Here is a 24,528-nt window from a genome sequence, read left to right on the forward strand (position 1 = left end):
GCAAGTTTCTACCTCATCTTAGCCAACTGCCCTCTCTCAAACACCTACACATCTTCAGCTGCAGTTCTATAAAAAAAGTGGGAAGTGAGTTATATGAGGATCTCTCATCATCATCAGCCAATAAGCAATTTCGATCATTGGAGACATTACATATTGAAATCATGGATGAGTGGGACGAGTGGCTCGAAGTGGTTGAAGAAGAAGGCGAAGGACAATTCCCTTGCCTCCGTAGGTTGGTTATAAATAATTGCCCAAAGCTAAGGATGTTCTCTCACCGCCTTCCTGTCTTGGTGGAACTGGAAATTGAAAATTGTGGAGACCTAAGTGAACTACCTCGGCTTCTTCCTTCATTACGACAACTCCAAATTAATGGATGTCCAAAATTGGTGGTACTTCCTAGTCTTCCATCCATTGAAAGGTTGTATTTGAAGGGATGTCACCAGATAACAACATTGTCCGAATTTGACCATCCATCATCATAGTCCTCAACACCACCATGTGTAGATAACTCATTTCCTTCGTTGGAGTCAATCAGGATAGAAGATTGCAAAAATTTTTGTGTCCTTCCCATGCTTCCATCGGTCAAGGACTTGGAATTGACGAGATGTAAGGGGATGGTACTCAACAACAAAATGGGGACTCGTCATCTCTCATCACTTTCCTCCTTGACTATTGATGGTGTGTTAGATCTCAAATCGTTGCCCAATGGATTTATGCAACACCTGACAACAGTTCAAAAATTAAATATCTGTCGTTGTAGAGAGCTTACGGTTCTTCTAGAGAACGAAATTGGGGTTGATCTCCTTCCTTCAGGCCTTCAACGTTTGAGCATCTCGAGTTGTGACAACTTAAGGAAGCTACCAAAGAGCACATCTAATCTCCCATGTCTTAAAGAACTAATTATTGATGGGGCTAGAGGACTCACATCCTTGCCTGAAGGGCTGCTGCACAATCTAATTTCTCTTAAAAAATTTGTAATCAAAGGTTGCGCTGCTCTCGTATCCTGCCCAGAAATAGGATTATCCACTACGCTTCGACAATTAGAGATTGGAGATTGCGAGAATCTGGATTCACTACCCAAGGAACTACACACTCTGACGTCTCTCCAAGAACTTAATATCACAAGTTGCCCTGCTATTGTGTCCTTCCCAGAAACAAGGTTGCCCATTGCGCTTCAAAAATTGCAGATCAAAGATTGCCAGAAGCTGGAGTCACTACCCAAGGAACTACACACTCTGACGTCTCTCCAAAAACTTGAAATCACAAGTTGCCCTGCTATTGTGTCCTTCCCAGAAACAAGGTTGTCCATTGCGCTTCGAAAATTGAAGACCCGAGATTGCAAGAATCTAGAGTCCTTGCCAATAGGTCTACTGCATAACCTCACATCCCTCCAATCATTATCCCTCTATGGATATCCGATCCTAAACTCCCTACCCGATGGACTGGACAAACTCATGTCCCTTCAAAGCTTACAAATCAGAGAGTGTCCTGCCCTTGAATCCTTACCAGACATGGGGTTACCCACCGCGCTTCTGGAGCTATCCATTCGAAGATGTGGGAAACTGAATTTTTCACCCAAGGAGCTGCACAAACTCACAAATCTTAAAAAATTGGAGATTGTAGAATGCTCTTCTCTCATGGACTTCAATAATCAAGAATCCCTCCTCTTCGAGATTCGTAATCTCACCACTCTTCAGAGTCTCACCATTGGTGGATGTCCTACTCTTGTGTCCATCCCAAAGGGCATACTTCCCTCCAATCTTTGAAGTTTTTGCATCAGGGACTGCCCAATTCTCGAATCCCTACATGATGGACTCTCTGACATAACCTGTCTTGGAGAGCTGAAGTTCTATAATTGTTCAATACTAAAGCAACGGTACCGTGAAAAGGAAGGGGAAGAATGGTCCAAGATTTCCAAAATCTATTACAGTTAGCTTCCCAATAGTTTCTATCAATCTTAAAGCTTCAATTGGTCACGGAAGAATTAAGGAAGTTCTGTACAGAAGGAATCAATTCTACAAATCAGCAGGTTATATCATGTCCGGCTACACTTCCATGTCCACAGGTGGGTAGGGTTGAACTGTTCAATATTTTTTTCTTTCATACACGCCTACACTATTTAGTTAATTTAGTTTTCAATTCTTTACAGAATTATTAATAGAAAAAGTAAAGCTGGAGATAGATGACGCTTGAGCGTGTAAGTCCAACGATGGTGAAAAGAGCGAGAGCGACCCGCACAGCAGGGTTTTTAATTTTCAATTCTTGAAGTTAGTGATCCTTGGTCGATGCATATGGTGTAAGGTCTGTTCCCTCTGTGTTCTTCGATTTTACTTTTTGAACTAATGTGGACTCTTAACAAAAAATTGTTGTTTGCTATGTAATCTGCAGGTAAGGAAGAGCCTTTAGAACTTGAGGGGAATGCTTTTGAAAGTGGTACACGCGGAAAAGGAGGGTCATGAATGAACAGGATTGTGTGTTGGAGCTTCCCTTCCAAAGGGAAGCTCTGCTCTTTTAGCTCAGATGGCAGGGGCTTTGAATAGCAGCACAAGACTTCACTGATCGAATCAAGATTGAAGTCGAACTTCTCTTCCTCCAAGCTCTCTATAGATTCGATAAGGGAATGAAAGCTTTCTCTCATCTCTCCTATATTCAATCTCGTTAATCTTTTGCACGCGGTAATTGTGGCCTCTCGGGAGAATCAATGAGTGCATCTTTGATGCACTGCTAGTACTAGTACATCTGAGAATTCTTAGTTGGTTAGTTGTAAATAGCCCCAGGGCTATGGAACAAAGGATTATCCCGGATCTACACCGAGGTATTGACAGTGATTCTCAAATATCACAGAACAAAATGTGAATTTTCTACTGAGGTTTGGCGTCGTAATTGGGTAAATCTATTGCTTTGTAGGTTACTGGAGCCACTGTCCAAATGCTGAAGAAGTCTAGCAGAGCTTTTGGACACTGCTGGGGAATTCAACCTCGAAGATATAGTTTAATCCAAATCAAAATGTGAGTTCTATTTTTATGTGATAGAAAACTTTACAGAATCCAGATAAATCAAACTAAGCAGACAAGAGTTTAAAGCTGCACAATTGAGTGCTACTGTTATTACAGAAATATAAATGTATTGTTACCTTTGAGTTTGTATCTGTCTTATCTTTTTTATAAAAAAAAATGCATACTATGCATCAGGACTAAGATCTAATTATCTGATGAAAAACCACCAAGTTGGTCCAGAGATACTCTCAACATAGATTTAAATGTTGGTATCGTATTGGCGACCGCCGATACCACCAATATTTTTTTTATTATAAAAATAGCTTTTTGATCTTGAATTGGTCTGCCAGTGGATCTGTACTGGTATAGGTATCAGTCAATCGGCAATGACCAATACAGTACCTGATACCATGTTTTAAATCACTGACTCTCAAACCTTAGAATCTTCGGTCGGGCAAAGCTTTATTAAACAGAGAGAAACCAATACTTCAAACAAAGTCTCAGAATCTCTCTCTTTGTTCTCATAACTTAATGCTCTTCTGGTTCAGCCCCTTCTAAATGCCCTTTGTGGTTTCTTTTGCTTATTAATTCCAGAAAAGCTCACTCTTTAGAAAATGGGAAACCATAGTTTCATAGTTTAGACTTTCTTTTTCAACCTATATTCATCATAAAAGAAGAAAGTTTGGAGAGAAATGCTCTTGTTTTGTTGAGTGTTGCTATTGAATTGGGTTCATCTTAGGTTTTAGTGACTCCTTGCTCAAAGCCTCAAACTGCACTCAGTAGACCTAGTTGTATACTCTTCTTTGGTGAACTGTTACAATTAAGTGGGTTCATTTCAGGTTTTAGTGACCATTTGCTCAAAGCCTCAACCTGCTGTGTTTTTTTCCTCTCTGTAAATGACTTATGCCTGACCTATTGACCTTGTTCTTGTCCACCCTAATTGTTGTTGTAGATTGATTTAATCAAGGGTGGCCTGCTGCAATTAGATTATGGACTTATTGGGTTATATATAACTTCGGCCTTTACCATGTAATAATGTAACCACATGAAATAAACTATTACAGGACAAGGCAAAAATGAAGGTGGAGCAGATCAAGTCAGCAGTAAACATTCCATTCCAGTTGTTTTCAGGGAGTGAAAAGTTGCTGAAACCACTTGCCCAAGAATGCAAGAAGCTCTTGGGAACTCATCCTGCTGAACCTGTTGCCAGTTGCCACACCAGTTTAGATCATTAATTTAGAAGATATTAATGTGATTTAGACCACTACGAATCAGCAGATGATGTACAAAGGGTTCACTTTGGAATCAGATACACGGGATGAACCCATATGGCTATATCTCTGTCTGATTTATCATTCAGCATCCAGTCTATAAATCCTACCAAGAACAATGGCCGTGTTTGCAGTTGAAGCCATCTGATTATGTGGCGGCAAGGAAACAGGCAAAATTGGGGAGGATAAGGAGGCAGGGGGAGAAAGGGAGAGTAATGAATGCCTGAGAGGACTGGTTGGCTCAAAGGGAAGATGCAAAAGTTTAGTTGTCAATGGGGACCCAACAGATGAAGGAGCTAAAGATTTTCAGCAACCTCGACAACACAAAGCTTTCCCAGTCACGGGGAATCGAAGTGCACTTTCCGTTGAGCTTGGTGGTGATGTGTTCTCTCTTTTTGTTCTTTCTCTTGATTGAACTTTGAAAAATAAAAACATTTGAGCTTCGTAGTTATTAAATTCTTGAAGAAAATTTCACAAGACTAACAAAATCTATAGCACTATTTCAGGGCTCCTCAACCATTATTTCACTTATTTAAGTTGGTCCTCGATCGGATTATGATGTGAGGCATGTTTCCTCTCTGTTCTTCGATTATAGTCTTTGAATTGATTTGAACCCTAACCAACCATTGTTGTTAGCCTGTAATCTGCGGGTATGTTTATGGTGTGATGACTCATGACATTTCTTCCCTTGACAATGTCTGTGGTAGCTTTTCTTGTTGATGAACAACCTAATTTGGGTGCTGCAAAAGGATATGTTCTTTCTCTGGTTGGCCCAACTTTTCTTGAAAGCTCAAAACAGAATATGATTCAGTTGTGGGATGCTGTGAGGCAGCCCAATGTCGACCTTATTCATTTTCCTATGGCAAGCAACACCACAATCAGATTCCGTGATGTTTTCCTTTACATGAGTTCCAGTGCAATCAACTAAATTTTATCCTTAATTTGTAGGATGATGAACTTCACGTGACCAAGTGGTCACGGGTTCGAGTCTCTGGAAACAGCCTCTCTGCGAAGCGGGGGTAAGGCTGTGTAAATTATGACCCTCCCCAGACCCCGCAGTGGCGGGAGCCTCATGCATTGGGTACGCCCTATGATGTACTTCACAAATGCTTAAAACCTATTTCAATTATTCCCTAGCTTTTCTTTTTAGTTTCTAAACTCTGGTTTGGTTCCTTTTGGGGTTCAGGACAAACAAAAGTGGTTTCAATCCTCAATTTCTAGGTCTTTTCGAGCTTGTTACTTCGACTGCATCTCTGTTAGGTGTTGGGCTGTATTATGGTTTTTTGAAGAATGTTCCTCTGCGGGATTTTCTAGTGATAACAACTATTGGTGCAGTTCCTGGGGTAACACAGGTTTGTGTGGAGATATATGTTAGATTTTGCTAATATTTAAAAATTCTGAATTCATTCTTTTATTCAATGTCTAATTTGTGTTTCTTCCTTAGATATTCCTTGTTACCAGACTAAATCGGCAGTTTGGTTTAAAGTGATGAGTGGTTCTTGATTGGAGATTCTCTAGGTAATTTTTTTCTTTCTGTCCAACTGTGGGAGTTTTGTGTATCAAAAGGATTTAACTATCAGTTGTAATTTGGGGTTATGTAATTGACTTATTCACCATCATTTGACATGGAAGGAGGAATTTGCAAAACTCAAAAGATAAAAAAAAAACTTTAAAATCTTTGATAAATACAATAATTGGCATCATTTTGAACAAGAGTAGCCAAATCTGACGAGAATTGCATACATATTGATTGACTTCATTTGGTCATTTGAATTTTTTTCCTCTTTTGGTTAATCCTTTGACTGAATTAACTTCGAAGAAAAGCAAAAAAGCCCAAGTGTTTCACACTTGGAATTGTATACTCACTCTTCCTACTATTTTTTAGGTAAATCTTGGTTAAGCATAGCAATGTTGTGCCTAATGGAAACTTCAGAAAGCTCTGACAGAATTATGTCAAGACATGGTTTAACCAGCCTGCTTTCAAGACCAGAAGACATCTTTGTAAGTACCTCCATCAGGTTTTCTTTGTTTCTATATTTTGATATTCTTTTACTGATTACAGTTTTAATCCTTCATTGTGCTTATTGTGGCAACATTGAAAGGCTAGCAGGTCCATTCATTTGCCACCATTTACTAACTACATCAACAATAGCAGGAGCATCCCCCCATCCCAATGAAAATAAAATGACAATTGATTCTGAATTGAAGAGGAGGTTGAATTCCAGGAAAACGCCCTAAGAGCCATTCTGAGAGGCACCATAGTGACTTTGATAGGGATTCTGAATGTGAGACGGAGAGCGGACCAGAGACAGTGTGTTCAGGGAAAAAAATGCCCTCAAAGTTCGACATTGGTGGCCTTGAGAATGTGAAAACAGAGGAGCTGAAAGGGTGTCATTTATCTGGTTTGAGCCTTTTCCTCCTCCTACTCCCCCCGCCCCCGCACTCTTCACTTTGGGATGCTTTTACTTTCTAGAAACTTGTGTGCTATCTAGTTGCAATTTCTGTTCTTGACTAACCTATTGCTATCTAATAAAAGTTATAATTGCCATCATCCAGTAAAGAATCCAGTTTCATGATACTTTAGCCAAAATTGGTATTCCATATACGATAAAAATTGGCTTTAATTGTTAGAAATACCATGGACAGCTCCCTTTCCTGCAGCAGAGATTGAAGCTAGGGACATTCTCCTTAGCATTGCTCTGTAATTATACTATAGAAACCCATATCTTTTTTAGTTTCTTATTTGTAGCCAACCTAATTCTGTACTACTTTGTGATTCTCAACAGATTGTCCGATACGCAGTGAAGCATCCATAGATGTTTGAGAAGTTTGGCATTTCTCCATTTAGAGTTCTCTTCTGTGGGCCTTGTGGATGTGGTAAAACCCTTCTTGCAAAGACAATTGCTAGTGAGTGCCAACCCAACTTCGTCAGTGTGCAAAGACCAGAATTGCTCACCATGTGGTTCGAAGAAAGTCAGGCCAATGTGTGAGAGCTATTTGACACGGCACGCCAGTCAGCTCCACGTGTTCTTTTCTTGAATGAACTCGTTTTGATTGCCATTGAGGTACACTAGTTCCTGCAAATTCCATGGCTAATTTGGCACAAGTAAATTTTAAACTTTCCTAAACCCTTCTACAAGAGTGTGAACAGTGTCAAAGTTTGTTTTGAAGAGTTTTAGCTTCTCTTTTTTGTTTTATGACAACATGATGTGGCTGGCTCAGCAAGACTTGCTAGCCTAGTAGTTTGAGTTAAACCTTGGAGTAGACCATCATAGAGGCTTTTGGTCATAGTTTTATGATACTGAGTTTTCTTTTTGGTTTCTCTCATTTCCAAAGTAAACTAGGACAAATATTAGGATTATGAATACTGTTGTGACTTGTGCTTTACAAATTGCTATTTTATGCCAGAATGTGTTCAGATATTAATAATTTACTTTGTCCTTTTACCCTTTGAGATTACAGGATAGTGGGGGGAGAAGCGAAAGAGATAGTAACTTGATTCCAATTGGCATAAATAGTACTGATGAAGTCTTCGAAAGTGCTTCTCTACGATTTTATTTTCTGTTGGTAGTTGTGCATGTGGAACAGCAGAGTATTGGAAGCTAATCAACTTTGTAAAAATTATTCAACTCTATGCTTTTTTTTTCTGTCTCCTATTTTATAAATATCACTCATTTATAGATAGATATATGGAATATAAATGTATATATTTGTAATTCTTGGTTCTTGGAATTCCTAGACTGGTGATTAGTGTAAATTTTATAATTTTTGTCAGTGATGGTACAATAGAATTTTTTTAATGGGTTAACCATTAGTCATTGTTTCAAAATGTCTCTAAAAAATATTTTGGGATGGAAAAAAATACTGTAGCTATAGGTATCTTATCTACTGAGTCTTGGGCCACCCCCAAAAAAAAATGTCATGGTGAAAAGAGGTATTTGGGACAGATATAAACCGTAGCTAAACAAATCTAGACCACCTATATAACATGTATGTAAGAAGATCAATTATTCAGTTTGTATGCTCCAGAGATGCATTCCAAAATTGTAGGTTTCTGCAGGGTGTGCTGAGTGCTCACTGGTAACTGGAGGATAGATGTGTAAAGAGTTATGAGATTTTCTGTTGTACATAGTGTTAACAATCGGGTTATCTGCAATTTTGGAATTCGAGCAATTCTGTTTTATTTGAGAGGGTAAGATGCCATCATCTTATTTTAAGAAGCTGAACCCTGAGCTGCGGTCTGGTATCCAGAGACTGATTGTGGGGCAACAAGTAGAGCTTTAAAGCTCTGCGGAAGTTCTTCTTGGGCAAGGAAAATCGTTGTTTACGAATTCTTGGTTGTCTCTTGTCAGACCAATTTCAAGCATTGGTGAGGCGCTTTGGTAAGGGCGGTGGTGTTGGTGGAGAAATAGGCAAGGGAGGGGGACTCGGTGGTGGAATCCGTAAAGGTGGAGGAGTTGGATGTGGGGCTTCACGGTGGTGATGGTGTTAATGGTGAGTGGTGGTGGTGGTGGTGGTGGTGGTGGTGGTAGTATTGGGTATGTAAAAGAAGATGATGATTTCGGGAAGATGAGGGCATTTTGGTCTTTTCAAATTTTAGCAAATAGGTCACGACAATTAGGTCTTTTCAAATTTAAAAAAAAAAGGTAGTTTGGTCATATTTTAGCATGTAACACCTGGTGTGGACTTAAATGGCTTTAGGGGGTGAAGTAGTAAAGTAGGGGTGATACGTAGACTTGTCAGAACCTTAGGGGGGATACGAGGAATATTGGGTGCATTTTAGGGGGCAGCGCTTATTTAACCCTAAAAAAAACTCCAAAATTCTTAGATATTTGAAATTTTCTAAAGAATCATAGTTTTAGGGATATTTTCACTTCTAGCCAATTCTAGGGTTGTAGTCAACTCCAATTCAATTTCTAAAACATTGCCACAAACCACCGAACTGGATAGAGTAGAACAAACCAAAAGGGGTCCGAAATATCCGAACCTTCTAGTCCGGTTTTAAGAACCATGACTTGAGCAAAGTACAACCCTTAAGGTCCTGTATGTTTAGAGGGGAAGGTGGGGTGGGATTGTTGGAAAGATACGACCCACATGTAGATGGGTATTGTTGGGGTTGAAATGTTGAGGTAAAGTTATTTTTTGCATGAGTAATAACCAAAATTCCACCAATTTAGTGGGATTTTTTATAACAAAGGGGTGTGATTTTCAAGTACCACATCAGTAGATAACACAATTAATGATGTCCCTGAGCTTTTATAAGTTCACCATCTCAAATTAATCAAAATAGATTGGACTGAAATTTTGAAATATCACATTAGCATTTTCCCACCTCAATTCTCTCGCCGCATCAAAGTCTCGGTTTTTATCACCTCAATTTCCTCAATTTCCCCTTCCCATTATCGACACGTAACATCGTAAAATCCAACAGTCAATTTTAAAAACACAATCTTTCCACCCAAAAGCGAGATCATCTCATCTCATTCTTCTTTCCCGCACTTCTCTCTCCTCTCTCTACTCCTCCATCTCTAAGAGATCAGCGAACCTCTCCCTAACTACGAAGTTCTTTGCCGGAGTAGCCGTCGGAGGATCTGCAACCTGCGTCGCCACCACTCCTCCCACTCTCAGAGTGAACCACTTCGGCATCTCGATCATTTCCTCCATTCTGTGTTCTGGGTTGGGTTTCGTTTCTTCGGTGGGTGTGGTGGATTTCCTGCCATGGTTTGAGGTATCGGATTGGATCGGCCGATATTGGTCGGATGGGATCGGTATCAATAGAGGTCGATCCCAAGATTTGATCGATACAACAAGGTTTGACTGGATCATTGATTGGATCGCCCAACTTAGTTGGATCGGCTGATCCAATCCGATCCTTGACCGATTCAACTGAAATTTTTTTGTTTTTTCAAAGTTTTTAGTTTTTGTTTAGTTTTTTATATTATCTTGACCGATACCGATCAATACCAATCGATTTTGACCGATCCGATCTCGAGATCACAACACCCACCAACTTTGACCGATACATGACCCGATCCATAAAAAAACGATTTTGGGGGGTTTTTTGACCGATCCAATCCCGATCCAAGAAGGTTTCGGCCATGACAGATCCCAAGTCCGATACCTGGATTTTGAACCTTGCTTCCTGCTCTTGTAGCACTTCTCCTCCCCCGGCCCCCTTCTAAGTATCTTCTTATAATCTCTTGTTTCCCATCTGTTCTCATGGGAAGCAAGCATAGGTGAGAGGACAACCAAAGCTGCAATATCATCATTTGGGTTCTCACAGATCCAGTCCTCCTTGCTTCTCTCTGTTGCTGGTGAGTTTCACTCTCTGGATTTAATGTTTTGATGGTAGAGAACGATCTCGAAGGTTAATTTTTTTTACTGTTCAGTTTCGTCTTTACGCTTGATCATGCTTTGGGGTTTCTTGTTTTGTAGGTTGAAGGTGTTTCTATTAATTTTTTGCTAGTTGGGTTTTATGAGTTATTTTGTGTTCTCTTGATTCTGATCAGTGATCACAATTTTGTTCTGGGTTCTTTTTAATGAATATTCTGTTTGTGTTTTGGTTTAATTGCAGTTTGATTTTAATTTGAGAAGTTGTGTCTCCTCTCACCATCTTGCTTTGACGGAGTACCCTACGCCGCTGTGACCATCACACCACGGGAGAAGTTCTCTGCAGTGCCTTTCACCATCTCTGCATTAGTCAGAGTACCCTCTCGCTGTAACCATCACTCCATTTTTATTTCCTATAACAATTTATGCTTCTAATGGGCAGCATGGATGAGCCTCTCACCATCTATTTGCTGAATGTTTCTTATACAGATAATTATTGTTTGATCAGCTCAATTGATTAGTGTCTCTGGGAGATGGATTACATCTTCAAATCTATGCTTCAAATTCCTTTACCTTTCCATGCACTTGAACCAATTGAAAATGGAACCCTGAAGCTCAGGACAAAACTTTGGATGTAGCATGGTAGTGTACATACCAAAAATTTCATTAGCAATTAGAAGGCTAGTGGGGAAGAGTTCTTGACGCTCCTCTAGGGTAGTATGACTCCCAAAAGGTCATGTCTATGGCATGTAAGACAGTTTGACTAAATTCTATTGTCTTTGTGTAAATGAAGCTTTGCATTCTACATATCAGCCGCGTCAATAAATATTTTCTTTACTAAAAAAGAAAGACACTCCTCTAGGGACATATCTGGAAAATTATCTCTTTCAGGTCCTTGTCTGGCCCAGTTCCCTCAGTGCCTGTAATAAGGGGGATAGACCCCACCGGGGCAGAGTGTTCGAGCAGGGGTAGGGTGTTCCTTGGCATCCTCCCCCCCTCTTATTACAAACACTGGAGGAATTGGGCTGGGCAGGGAACTGGAGGGGATAGAGATCCGACATATCTTCGTGATACTGCATAGACAATCACATCCTATTTTATTTTATGTTTTTTCAAACGTAGGAGTAAAAATTGATTTCATAATCTAATCTTTAGTACTAACCACAAGAATTTAGCTCGTCTCTAGGGAGCCCAGCATGCCCAGGGTGCTGCCAACCGTTGGGCTATGCCGCATACATCCCTAGGTGTGCACCGAGATGTATGCGGCACAGCTCAACCATTGGATGCCCCCTGGACGCAGGCTTCCCTGGAGACAAGCTAAATTCTTTAGGGATCAGGATTGGAATTTAACTCGTCTACAGGGAACCCAGCACGTCCAGGGTGCTGCCAGCCGTTGGGTTGTGTCGCATGCATCCCTAGGCGTGCGCCAAGATGTGTGCAGCACAATACTTTATTTTTATCTTGTGCTTCAGTTTCAATTGAGTTGATATATTAATTGATTGACCATTAGTAACCTAACCTCTTAACCATACTCTGGTCAGACCATGTGAAATCAATCATAGCCCTATCATTTAATCAAGATTTGGCCTACCCATACAGGGTTCTAGGCCCATAAAAACCTAGGTAGCGACTCTTTTTTTTTTTTTAATTGTGCATCCCCCGCACTATATCATGTTTCTTCACATTTGAGTCGCTAAAGAGGGATCAACCCGAACAAGGCGCTCCCGACACCCGCAAAGTGTCCATCGCCCAAGTTGAAACACTTAGAAATAGAAGCGATGTTCCTATCGAAACTAGAAACATAATAATAGTCATTTAAAACTATTGTTCCAACATCATCTAAATTTTAAAAAATAGTGCAGATAGTAACAACATTGGCCTCAGCTTCAATCCCTATTCTAAGTTGTATCTCATTTTGCCGAAGCCTTATTGTCTCCTTGAACCCATGTAACACATTTTTTTTTTTTTTTGGTAATAGGAAATTCATTTATTTGAGCGAGAAAGACGCATAATATCCGAATTACAAATATCAACAACCAAGAGGTGGTTTCCGGCCAAACTGTCCTACTTGCACAAGACAGGGTATACCTGGCCAGGGATTCAGCCACACTGTTAATCTCACTGGGAATGTAGTGAAATTTACAGGAGACAAAGTAGGATGAGAGATGAAAAATGTCCTGTCTCCTTGAACCCATGTAACACATTACAAACACGTTTAGTGGATCTAAAGTACACACACAATGAGTCAATTAGTCTCACCAACATATTGGATTCGATTCGATTATGACATAAATTTCAGAAATACCTTCAGCTTCAGTCTTCTAGGGCTTCTTTGGCAAGGTTGCCAAGTAAGCATAAAAATTATGCTTTCAGTATCCTGACTTGTTATAGTGAAAACAATTTTCTTTGTCAGATTTCTTTTTAATCTAACCAGCTTTTACTTTATAGATCTTTCCCTTCTTCCCCTTTTTATTCATCGTCTTCTTTTTTCCTTAGGCTTAGAATATTTGACATCAATAAACATCATCAATGGTTTCTCCATCATCTCAAGCCTCTGTCTCTCTCAACATGTTGCTTAACTGGCGGTAAGTTGGAACCATGGTTTGAGGAATCGGTATTGGATCAGCCGGATCAGACAACTCGTATTGATATCGGTAGAGATTGATACTGATTCCTGGCCGATCCTGTATCGGTGAGTTGGTAAGGACAAGGGTCAAAATGTAACAAAAAAACCTAGGTTTTTTAAGAACAAATGTAACAGCTTCTTGTCCTTTATAAGAGTACTGGTTCTCATTCTTTCTCATTGCACCCTCAAGAGGAACCTACATAACATTTCACCTAGATTTTAAAATATTAAAGGTAAAAAGGAAACACTTCTAAGGATAATTAATTCACACGAGCACATATGATCTGTATTACAGGCACATATTGACTACAGAAGAAATATTACAAAAATTTAATGGTTGGAAGGGGGGGGGTGTTGAGATGTGAAGTGATAAAACCTACAGAATATTTGGTGGGCAAGTATGCAGAAAGATCTTGGTCTGTTTCACAAGAAGCTTCTCAGGTAGATCTAATCACAATATACTTTACAATGTCAGCCACATGACTTCCTTCAATTTCTCCCCATTCTTTCAGCACTGAAGATCAGAGAGTTTGATTCAGAGTGTTGCATTCGTTCTGCGTATGCTATTTGTGGGGAAGAAGGCCATGAAAGCAAAGAATAAGAAGAAAACAGACAAAGCCGCTATTGAACATAATGTAAGGGAAGCTCAACTTCACTCTTCCTCCGTCGTATGAACAGGTTTTTGCCAAATCTTAGTGTTCTTCTTTGGATCATCTGTCAAGCTGAGATCTGTATCATCTTCCTTGAATGTTCTAATGAAAGTTTTTGCTCCCATCATGATAAGCCTCTCTATCATAAACAATTGGTAATTGTTCTCAACTACTGGATCCAAGATGCTGCTGTAGTTTGATGAATATGCCAAGCTGTACCTGCAGAAATTAGTATGTGACCTTGAGATCAACTTCACTGTTCATGCTTGCAATTAAAAGCATTTCTACATGGTGCATAAAACTTAAGGCATATGAAAACAATATATTATCAAAAAAAAGGATTGATCTTTTAGAAATTAGACAACAGAAAAAGGATCCCCACGATGCCAGTGTGCAGATTCCACCCCACACAGGCTCACATTCCATGCCATGGAACCCACTCTCTCTCTCTCTCCATATTAAATGCCCCTGGTATACGAGCAGTTTTCGTTACACCTATTGGTGGGAAATCGGACTCTGGCATTGGGGAAAACCTGGCCCCCCCTAGAATATATATATATATATATATATATACTCTCCGGATCATATACAACAATGTTTGGCCAATTTTGGGACCTATAATCACCAAAGTAAACAAAATAATTAAGGCGCCATTTGTTTCCACATGAAAAGCCGGAAAAGGACAATTCCTGAAAAATAGGCTTCTGCATTGTTTGCTTTTGATGTAAAATGGCCCCAACAAAAAGACAACGAAAATTAAAGAGAAACTTCCTTACATGGAGCAAACTTTTCATGTAAAATATCATTTACATGGAAATTTTATTGAAAAAAAATAATAAATGAAGGGCCTTAAGAGAAATACCTGATAGAAAGAGGAGAAAAGAATCCTGGCATCCTCTCATTCGAAGCAATGAAAAGGGTGCGTCCTGGTTGGACCCATTTTTCAATTCTCTGAAGGATAAACTCAGGACGAGTATCCCTGTCAAGATGAGGATGGAGGCTCCTGTCAACACCAAATCTATCTTTCCTAGTTTTTATCTTATCACCTCGACGAACATGGATGGCATCATAATCACCAAGAAGCCCCTTAATCTGTGGAATTTATATGGATTGAGAAATGAAATGGTTGAGAACAGCAGATATGAAACGAATGTAAAGCCCTTGTAGTCGAGCTCACTCACACACTACAGGACATGTGAATAGAACAGCATGACAAATATGAGACTGCATGATAAACATCCGGACTAAAATAAACAAGATTTTATGAACTAAGCATGCAGTGTATTCAACAACTCACTTAAATCTTCAACCTCTATGTTAAGTTCATTCAAGCCATTTCCTTCCCAATTTGAATTTGGAGATTTTATTGTTGAATTTATAGTGCCACACAAGATAAAGAAAACCTCAGTCAAAAGCGCAACATAATGGTCAAAGGCCTGGAGCATATAAATACTCTAAACAGCCCACCTTTTGGCTGAGCTGTCAGCAAAGACAGTACTTATCCCAATATTTAAAATAAAAAAAAAAATCAGCAGCCAACGAGTAAAAGATCTAGCTTTCCAAAAGAATGTAAAATTTCTAAGAAGTCACACAACCACCTAGTACTCCTAATAGAGTGTAATACCTCAAACATCCAGCAGCAACCGTAAGTACTCAAGGGAGACAGAATCTCAAACCAAGAACATTATTTTTTAATTAATAACTATGGTTACATAAAATAAGCTAGATGGCTATACCAGTGAATCCTGAGTAGATCATAACAATTAATAGCTCAAAATTCCAAAAATACCCCACCCCGCCAACAGCAGCCAAGGACTGGTTATCCCACATGATCCTATAAAAGTTGAGACTATTCAAATTCAAGACATGGCTTCACGTGTTCATTAATCTAACGCCGTGAAATGGCCAACCACACGAATCTAACTGAATTGTTAATTTTAAAGCATTTTCAACTTAGATTTTTAAGGCTAGTCACACAACTTTTGAAAGCCACATATAGGTCACAAAAAATGTCAGAAATATTGCAGTTCGGATTCCTGCTCAAGCTATATTGCTCAACAAACCATGGGGAACCCTTTGAAGGGCTCACTCTAAACAAAGGTTTACAGTCAATTTGTGTATGGCATAGTTGTCAAGGCATCGCCTAGGCAACACCTAGGCATCCAGGCACCTTGGTTGCGTAGGCAAGGTGCCTTGGCCGCCTTGTTGGTGTCACCTTGCTTCCAAGCCTCCTCTTCGAGTTCTTGTTTTTTATTTTATTGTTCTGAAATTTCCTGCAAATCTGAGAACCAATCGGAATATTTACTGTTGCTGGACCTGAAGTTTGCAATCATCTTGTGGACCGGTTATCACTTGTGACTGGTCTACATTATTTTGGTATCAGATCCATGGAGGGACGGCAGATGCAGTCAAAGGTTGCTGAATTCTACTTCCCATTGAAGGATGCTCGTGCAAGTCTAATTCGACATCTCTACCAAAATCGTGGATAAGTTTTTTTGTTCAAGCAGGGGAGAATTGATGCAGATAAGTCACCTAAAGGGCTTATTTTATTGGAAATAAGCCTTGGATTTGAGTTATGTAGGTGTTAGGCCTTTAATTCCATGGGATTTCATGGTAATGGGCCACTTTAATGGGCTTAAAATATGGGTAGAAAGTAGGAAAACGGGATTTACTTCATTGGTTTAGTCAGTCATGTTTTGAGTCAATTTCTTTCATTGATTTAGTTTCCTAGTCAGTTTATGTTACCTTATTAGTTAAGGATTGAGTTAGGCCTTTCATTTTTAGTGTTTGAGTCTGCTTTTTTAGTCTTCTATATAAGTTTCTAAGAGCCTACAACCTTGTACACGAATTTTGAATTAATGAGATTGAGAAAGAATAAAAAACATAGCTTTGTGCTTTGCTCTATGAGAGAGTTTGGTGAGAGAGCCTAGTCTAAGAGACACTACCCTATCTTCTCCTTCCCTTCTTCGATTTCTTGTTTTTTATTTTATTGTTCTGAAATTTCCTGCAAATCTGAGAACCGATCGAAGTATTTACTGTTGCTGGACCTGAAGTTTGCAATCCTCTAGTGTACTCATTATCACTTGCGACTGGTCTATATTACTTAGCCTACCAAATTAGAGGCCGGAAGGCGTTGGGGATAGGGAGAGACCCAAACCATCTTCTATTCTAATTTAGTGCTTCCATTAGAAGTTTACTCCCCTCTGAATCCTTGTTGTTTGGTTTGGTATTAGTTAGAATCAAAAGTGTTAGGAAATTGCGAATCTTGTCCTAAATCCTCATGGGATTTGGGATCAAGGTGGGAGAGCTCGATTGAATGTTTCGAATCTCGTTTCCGTGAGTACTGCTTGAAAAGTTGAAGGTTGGAGAAGAAAACATTGATATTTTACAAATAAGACCCTTAATTGCTGATTTAGTCAATTAGTCCTCATATTCTCAAACTTATTTCTGTTTTACCCTATCTTTATTTTAACTTCCAGAATTGTCCTTATCACTTTAGAGCTAACTCCTGACTTGTTCCATATTTTATTACCTTCCTCTTAAGGGCCTGATTTGTCTCGACAATTACAGAATTGTCATTACCTTCTTATACTGGGATTCTTGTCTTTTGGGTGGGCCCATAGTGACCCAAATTTAGGGTTTTGAAACCTTGGGTTGCATTAACCCAAGGTTTATTGTAAATGCCTAGTTGATCTTAGTTGGGATTGGGATTTATTTTCAACCACTTTATTGCATTGCAATACCCTTGTGAGTAGTTGCTCATTAGGCGTTTGATAAAAAGCCTAGACGAACTTAGGTACTCACGATTGAGCCTGTGAATGTTTGGGATAGTTGCCCTTCATCTTTGTACGATCAATGACCAAAGCCATATCTGTTGTTGTAGTGTTAGAGAGTATTTATGCAAATATGAAACCTAATATCGGTATTGCGATATGGATGTAGGCCTATTGCCGAACCACTTATATTTGTGTGTTGTGGTTTGTTTCTTGTATCTTGTGAATGTTGTGTTATGTGCAAAGTGGGTGTGTTACTTCAGGTAGGCCTAACCAATCTTGGTGGTAGGCGGGAGTACACACGAACTGTAGCTGGCCAATGGAGTACCCCAACCAGTGGTGTTTTGATTGTTTCATTTCAGCTCTTGGCAGCCAGTGTGTGTGCAGAGATTAGTTGACAGTCAGTGGGGACTCAATTTTTGGGAAAGAATTTCTGGAGACTACTGATTCACCCCCCCCCCCTCTCAATAGTGAAACCTAGTACAAGAAGTGGTATCAAAGCCACTACTCAATGAGGCTTTAATCAGCAGCTGAGTGATCCCAAGGATAGAACACGGTTTTAGGAGAGAGGATTGACACCTGAGTTCAATGGCAGCAATTATGCAATAAGGAGAAGAAGAATGGAGTTCTTAAACTTATTGGGCTATAAAATTTGGGAGGTAGTTGACAAAGGTTGTGGAACTTCCAAGAAACAAGTCAAGATGGGCACTAAGGCAAGACAAGAAAATTTAGATGGTTTGGTGGATAGTATTAGAACTCAAGTGAGTGGATGCAAAACTTCAAAGTCCATGTGGGACAGATTACAAAAGCTATATGGAGAGTAGTCTAGCATTAAGATTGACCAGTCAATTGTTTCAATGTCATAAATGCCTATCATGTCATCAAATGTATGTTTTATTGGCTCGTCAATGAGTGAGGAGGAAGAACCATCATCCAGAGGTTCTAATGAGACAGAGCACCAGGTTGAAGATATGTACATAGTTTCTAATGATGAAGATGTGGAAGGAGTAGTGGACTTGGAAGCTGAATTAGTTTCAGCTCTTGATGACCTTGATGATGAGAGAGAACCTTCGTAGTCTCCAGAGATCTCAAATGTGCAGAAGATACCATATACAATTTGAAAACTCAAGATAGGGAGTTGAGGTTCATTGTTTAAACACTTGAAGCTCAGATCATCAGAAGGAATGAGAGGTGTTGCATGCTTGAAGAAGAGAACTTCACTTTGAGGGTACAACTGTCAGACTTTGAGAAACCCTATCCTTCACAAGTAGTAGATGGCAGATGTGATGCACATGTTGTTGAGACACTTGAAGCCAAGCTTTCCAAGCTCAATGTGATCTACACCAAACTTTAGTCAGAAAACTAAAAGCAAAAGTGACAGATTTCCAACAAATAGAATTCATAAGCTTGGAAGTGCAAATTGAAGATATTGAAGCAAAACTCAACTCAAGTGTTGAGAAATGTAGTGGAATGGAAGAGGAGATTATTGCACTTAGAGCATAGTTGGTACAGTCAAACAAGGCAAAGCAGAAAGGCAAGGGTGTGTTTGAGACGTCTACAGGCAATGATGAGATGAGATGTCAGTTACCACACGATATACAGAGACTGGTTAGCACAGTTGAGTCAGTGGATATAGTTGAGTAGGACCAATCTAGGTCAAGTAATGGGGGTAAATTTGTCCAATCCAATAAGACTAACCATGCAAGGCAAAGACAAAGTGTATGGCCAGGCAGGAGTTTTGGACAGACATGGCTTTACCCAGGTCACTAACCAGAGACAGGTGAGTAAGCTGATAGGTTAAGCTGTGAAGAGAGGTATTGAGTAGATTGGCAGAGTTGGAGGATTTGGAAGACTTGACAGAGTCATCCATCAGATGCACAGAGCCACAGACAGATGGTTCCCACACCGTGACAGACCATTACCAAGGAGTAATTCTCAATTTTATGGGTATGGTCACAGGAGGTTGTTTGCACACATACAGAAGTCATTGTAGGGCTACAGATGTCACAAGTATGGACACATTGCTAGATATTGCATGAGTATGACTCCATACAGGCAACATAGGCAGCAGATACAGACTCAGACTGATATGCACAGGTATAAAGGTGAAACAAGGAGAGAGAATCTTGTTATTTGTCTTCAATGTCATGAGTTTGGTCATTATGCCAGGAAATGCAAGAAGATGTCTCAAGTTAGCTTGATCAGTGTGTTAAAAAAGAGAGCAATTCAGAAGGCTCAAATAATTGTTGAGACACCAAAGCAGAAGACCAAGACTGTAATTGAACAGAATCTGGAGAGATAAGAATAGATCAGTTGCAGATATCCCTTCATTAGTGGCACGGGCAGATGTTAGTAGAGTTGGCAGTGCAACAGTTAGGTCTACAGTGGATCGGCTTGGTCAGAACTAGTGGAAGAAGCAGGTTGTTCACTAAAAAGGCAGTCAGAGTAGGAATTCCAAGATGCAATCACAACAGAAGCAGAAACAGACACCTAGGGTAGATACCTAGAGAGTGTGGAGAGAGACACATTGGAACAAGTGCAGTTTGAATCACCTCCCAGTCAGCATCCAAGTTGGGTATGGAAGCAAACACATTTCCCAAGCATTGATGTGCACACTGGTGCACATGGAGAGGGAGAGCTCACTAAATGACATTTTAGTGCCCCTAGGTGAACTCTGGTATTGTAGGAAGAGTTCTTGGTAAAAGTGCTTGAGGTCATCGCCTAATGGAGAATGCAGTCTTATTACAGTTTCTACAGGTTGTTGAGTTGTCATTAGATGATGAGATCTCAGTATGGCTCTGTCTGTGTGGATGTGTTGTCATTGTTGATGATATGAGTTGATGTACTCAGTATGTTGCAGATGTAGCAGAGCATGTGGTGGCATGTGAGTGTTGTTTTGTGCAGATAGCAGAGTCGATGTGTTGTGTATATGGCTTGAGTACTGAGTGAAGACCAGATGCATACAATAGGGGGAGCAGTGGAACTGTTATATTTCGCTTTGTCCGACTCAGGAGGACTCACTTGACAAGTTCTTTGGTACTAATGCCAAAGTGGAGAGAGATCATTAGTTCTATGGGATTGGTAAGATGCGGTGGGTACTCCCATAGGTGAGTCTTTGCAGGGAGCTTCCATGTAGGGGGAGTTTCAGTATCCTTTGGACTTATTGTCAAAGGGGGAGGGAGTGCCATATGCAAATGAGTGCAAATGAGTTATGTGTTCTTGTGTTGCATATCTGTGTGTTGCCAACAATTACAACAACACCAGTCATAGTCCAACAAAATGTTAACACAACCTATAGGAGAATAGTTTCGATTAGTTAGGAACTTCTATTTTTAGGTTAAATCAAGAAATAATTACAGTGCAGTAGTACTTCCAATTTTACTGTTTTATTAAATATTGGTTTTCTTCATTGTTTTGGTTATTTTAGTCTCAAAAAAGATTTTCTATTTTGAGAAGAAAAAAAAAACAAACAAACAACTACAAAATAAGATAGGGCCCAAATTACAAATGAGATTTGTTCCCCCAGACTTGGCTAACTCATCAGCTAAGTTACTAGCAGTACACATCAGTTTTGCTACTTCACTTGCTATATTATTTATCTCCTTCCTTTATTCACATTATTCCTACACGCTAACCAGAATCTCTGTTTCTATCTAAACCCTGATTGTAATTCTTGTTATCAAAATTCTAGATATTATAACCACTTAGGAAAACTTAAACCACAAGGGTATGATTTTATGCTTAAAGGCCAAAACTTTCATACCCTTGGGTCACCATTTGTGGGATTTGATATCCACTCCAGCATCTCAAAAAAAAAAAAGGGGGGGGGGTTGGGATGAACATGTTAACAGATAAGATTTATCTAAAAACGCGCTGATCATTTATTAGAAACAAAGGTGAGAAAACCAACCAAACTAAAAACTTGGGTGCTAACAAAACGAATAGAGTCACTTTAATTTTGTAAAATAAGCATTGGCCAGCCGTAAAGGCATTGTTAGCCACCTTCGATCCTGGTGGAAGAGAACACAAACATATGCAGGCATCCATCAAGCTAAAGTATGCAGTTAAACTCATCCACAGAAATGTTCAAAGAGCAAGAAACATATGGCCAATCAGAAAAAACCAAGAATTACAAAGTATTAGAACTTGAAAGTCAGCTTCAAGATAACACACCTTCTCTGCTGCATCTCTTAGTTTTGCAGCTGCCATTGAAGGTAGAAATGAATACGGCAACATTACAGCACTGCGGTTGTTTCGATCCTTGCACTCCATGAACCTGGATGATTACTGTGATCAAGACCTATTCAAGAACTAGCAAGACTTTAACAATTTGGCCAAATAATCTACAGTTTTCTGAAGGGGCAGGGATGATTAACTATGTTGAACTTTGACTCGGCCAGAATTCACAACAACCATCATCATGTTTTCTATGTAATAATTTCTGTACAAACCACATTACATTAAGTATGGCATGTTACCCAATCGAATTTATAATGTCTCAACTGTCAAACTGACTTATGATTGTATTGATTAGCCAAAACATTGTTTAATTCACAAATTCTGAAATGTTTCTCGAGTAAATGAAAACAAAACTATTTGGCCTTACATTACCTTAGCCTAGTTCTTGTAAACTGGCACAATAATTCTAGATCTTACAAAAAGGTACCATTTAGAGTTTACCATGACAGAGGACTCGCAGTGCGATTTATCAGCAAGAGATTCAAATATTGACTGCTGTTGAGTTCAGTCCGGCTTACTCCTTCCACATGGGCAAGCCCTCTAGCCCCCAACTTCATACTTGTTAAGAGTACCCGGTACCACATTTTTGAATTGTCCAGGATTACAGGCACTGTTTCAGATATCAGGTCCAAATCATAAAAGGAATCCATTCCACAAGAGCTTGAAGTCCATCTACCATATCAGATAATATGGTTCAAAAATAAGTAAATAATTAAAAAAACGAAAATTTTGAAACTAACTGTTCCAAATGTAGCTTCAGTTTTAGAACACAGAAATGATACATATATATTTCTGAAGCAAACCCACCTTTCCTCTGAACTTGCATTACTCAACTGATGGAGAATACCCTTCTTATTGTGTATTGGATTAATGCACATCCTTGAAGGCATCACAAAAGTTCTGCAAATGAAATCAGAAAGTTTAATTTTCTATAAAAAATGGTGAAACAAAAGACTGTTTTTCTCTTTCCTATCTAATCTAGAAGTAATACTGTAGATCAAAGGAAAGTCCAAGTGGGCATTTGGGTATATCCTGCAAAAAAAATACACACAGATTTTATTGCATGCAAACATGGAAATAGGTTCTAATCACAAGCTCCTTCAGATCGAGCAACTGGGAACCGCAACTAAAAGAAAAAGGAACACGGAATCTGCAGACCCAAATCGTGGAGGCTTAAGACACTGGAATGCCCCCTTCAGATAGATTACTTTCCATACCAGTTTCCCAAAATCTCCAGAAGAAAACCCAAAACCCAGAAACAGGAGTTACCTCTTGAGAAATATGGCTTCTTCAAGAGCGCAACGCAGGCTTGATTCTTGATGACCAAGACCCTCGCAAGAATCACAATGTTTGCCAGGGCAATCGATTCGGTCACCCCAGTACAAGTACTTATCCAAGACATGGTGCCTTTGGTTCCTACTCTTCACTAGCTTTCGTAGGGCTATGGCTCCTGCAGAAGGGAAGGAGAACCCAGCGGTAGAAGTGAAAGTGGAAAGAAGGCAAAGAAACAAAATGGCTGTAACAGAGATAACTAATATGAAAATTGGGGATCTGGGCTTGTGTTTATTGTACTTCGAATTCCTCTGAATCGCCATTACTACGGTTGCAGAGAAGAGGAGGAGAAGAGTGAGGAGCAATGAAGAAAAGGGAGAGTAGTTGAAGAGCTGACAATCACACATGCCCACATGGAGTAAGTATTTCTAGAGAGGAACCACAGACCCATCTGTAATCAGCAAATTCAGATCTCTCTCTCTCTCTCTCTCTCTCTCTCTCTCAATAAAGAATTAAAGCATAAAGGGCGGGCAGGGAGGGAGAGAACATAGGTCCAGGTGGAGTAGTTTCCAAACTAGCTCAACACTCAACAGTAGAGAATATAAAATGTATGCATTATAACATATGAATATTTATAAGACTTTTTTTGGTAAACATGAATATTAATAAGACTTAAGATGTCAAAACTCAAAAGAAAGCAACATAGAAGACAACACTCAACATCAATGGTCCATTTTCCACTAAATAGGATAACTTCAATCATATGACACTTTACCAACAAAAAAAAAAACATATGACACTCTGATGTATTGCATTATATATATATATATATATATATATATATATGGGAGAAAGAACGCTCGATGTTGTGTCTGGGTATGTATCTGCACCCAGACACAGTCCAGCCACTCCAGCACGAAAAAACAGGTACACCCCTAATCCTTTTCTGTCTTTCCAGGGGGTTTGCTGGTCTTTTTGTGTTGGGTCGTGTTTGGGCACAAGTACACCCTTAGACATAGCACTGGTTAGCGTTCCTTTTCTATATATATATATCCAAAATCTTTTTCATTTTATTGTTATTAACATTGGCACATAAATAGGGGATATTGGGGCTACTTGTTAGTAAAACGACATATTACCTAATCTACCAAGACTCTATCACTATAAAGAAAATTTCTACCAAAAACAAAAAAAAATAAAGGAAATAAAGGGAAATAAAAATAATAATTTTAAAAAAATAAATATTAATAAATTTTTGTAACAATGATTATGTAATAAATTAAAAATCTTATCAAGTAAACAATTCCTTAGCAGATCAGGTACAGAATGGTTATATTGGGTAATTTGTCTGGGGCATGTATCTGCACCCAG

General features: G+C 39.3%; 2 protein-coding genes and 2 long non-coding RNA genes across 4 annotated transcripts; 3 read left to right on the top strand and 1 right to left on the bottom strand.

Annotated features, from left to right (window-relative positions):
- The first annotated feature begins 614 nt into the window (after positions 1-614).
- Positions 615-1,766, top strand: LOC122643315 (putative disease resistance protein At3g14460). The gene has a single exon (XM_043836948.1). It carries the CDS (start codon positions 615-617, stop codon positions 1,764-1,766), a length of 1,152 nt encoding a protein of 383 aa, XP_043692883.1.
- Positions 1,767-2,901: 1,135 nt separating this feature from the next.
- LOC122642584 lies at positions 2,902-19,658 on the top strand. The gene is made up of 3 exons (XR_006330066.1): positions 2,902-3,008; positions 3,591-3,623; positions 19,648-19,658. It is a non-coding gene; the product is annotated as an uncharacterized LOC122642584 (long non-coding RNA).
- LOC122642583 lies at positions 4,281-5,091 on the top strand. Its single transcript, XR_006330065.1, has 2 exons — positions 4,281-4,644; positions 4,774-5,091. It is a non-coding gene; the product is annotated as an uncharacterized LOC122642583 (long non-coding RNA).
- On the bottom strand, positions 13,629-23,568 carry LOC122642582. The gene is made up of 6 exons (XM_043836093.1): positions 23,155-23,568; positions 22,693-22,785; positions 22,327-22,557; positions 21,820-21,922; positions 14,736-14,965; positions 13,629-14,092 (listed from the first exon to the last, which is right to left on the bottom strand). The coding sequence occupies exons 1-6, from the start codon at positions 23,562-23,564 to the stop codon at positions 13,876-13,878; spliced, it is 1,284 nt and encodes a 427-aa protein (XP_043692028.1). The 5' UTR covers positions 23,565-23,568; the 3' UTR covers positions 13,629-13,875.
- Between the last annotated feature and the right edge of the window lie 960 nt (positions 23,569-24,528).

The sequence above is a fragment of the Telopea speciosissima genome, chromosome 10 (assembly GCF_018873765.1).
Source record: "Telopea speciosissima isolate NSW1024214 ecotype Mountain lineage chromosome 10, Tspe_v1, whole genome shotgun sequence".
NCBI lineage: Eukaryota > Viridiplantae > Streptophyta > Magnoliopsida > Proteales > Proteaceae > Telopea > Telopea speciosissima.

Bases quoted from the DNA above. Each gene is read 5' to 3' on its own strand.
- LOC122643315 (XM_043836948.1), top strand. From the start codon at position 615: ATGGTACTCAACAACAAAATGGGGACTCGTCATCTCTCATCACTTTCC.
- LOC122642582 (XM_043836093.1), bottom strand. From the start codon at position 23,564: ATGTGTGATTGTCAGCTCTTCAACTACTCTCCCTTTTCTTCATTGCTC. The intron at 22,786-23,154 runs GTAACTCCTGTT...TTTCATTTGCAG, and splicing joins GAAGCCATATTTCTCAAGAG to AACTTTTGTGATGCCTTCAA. The intron at 14,093-14,735 runs GTATTTCTCTTA...TAATTTCTGCAG, and splicing joins TTTTCTCCTCTTTCTATCAG to GTACAGCTTGGCATATTCAT.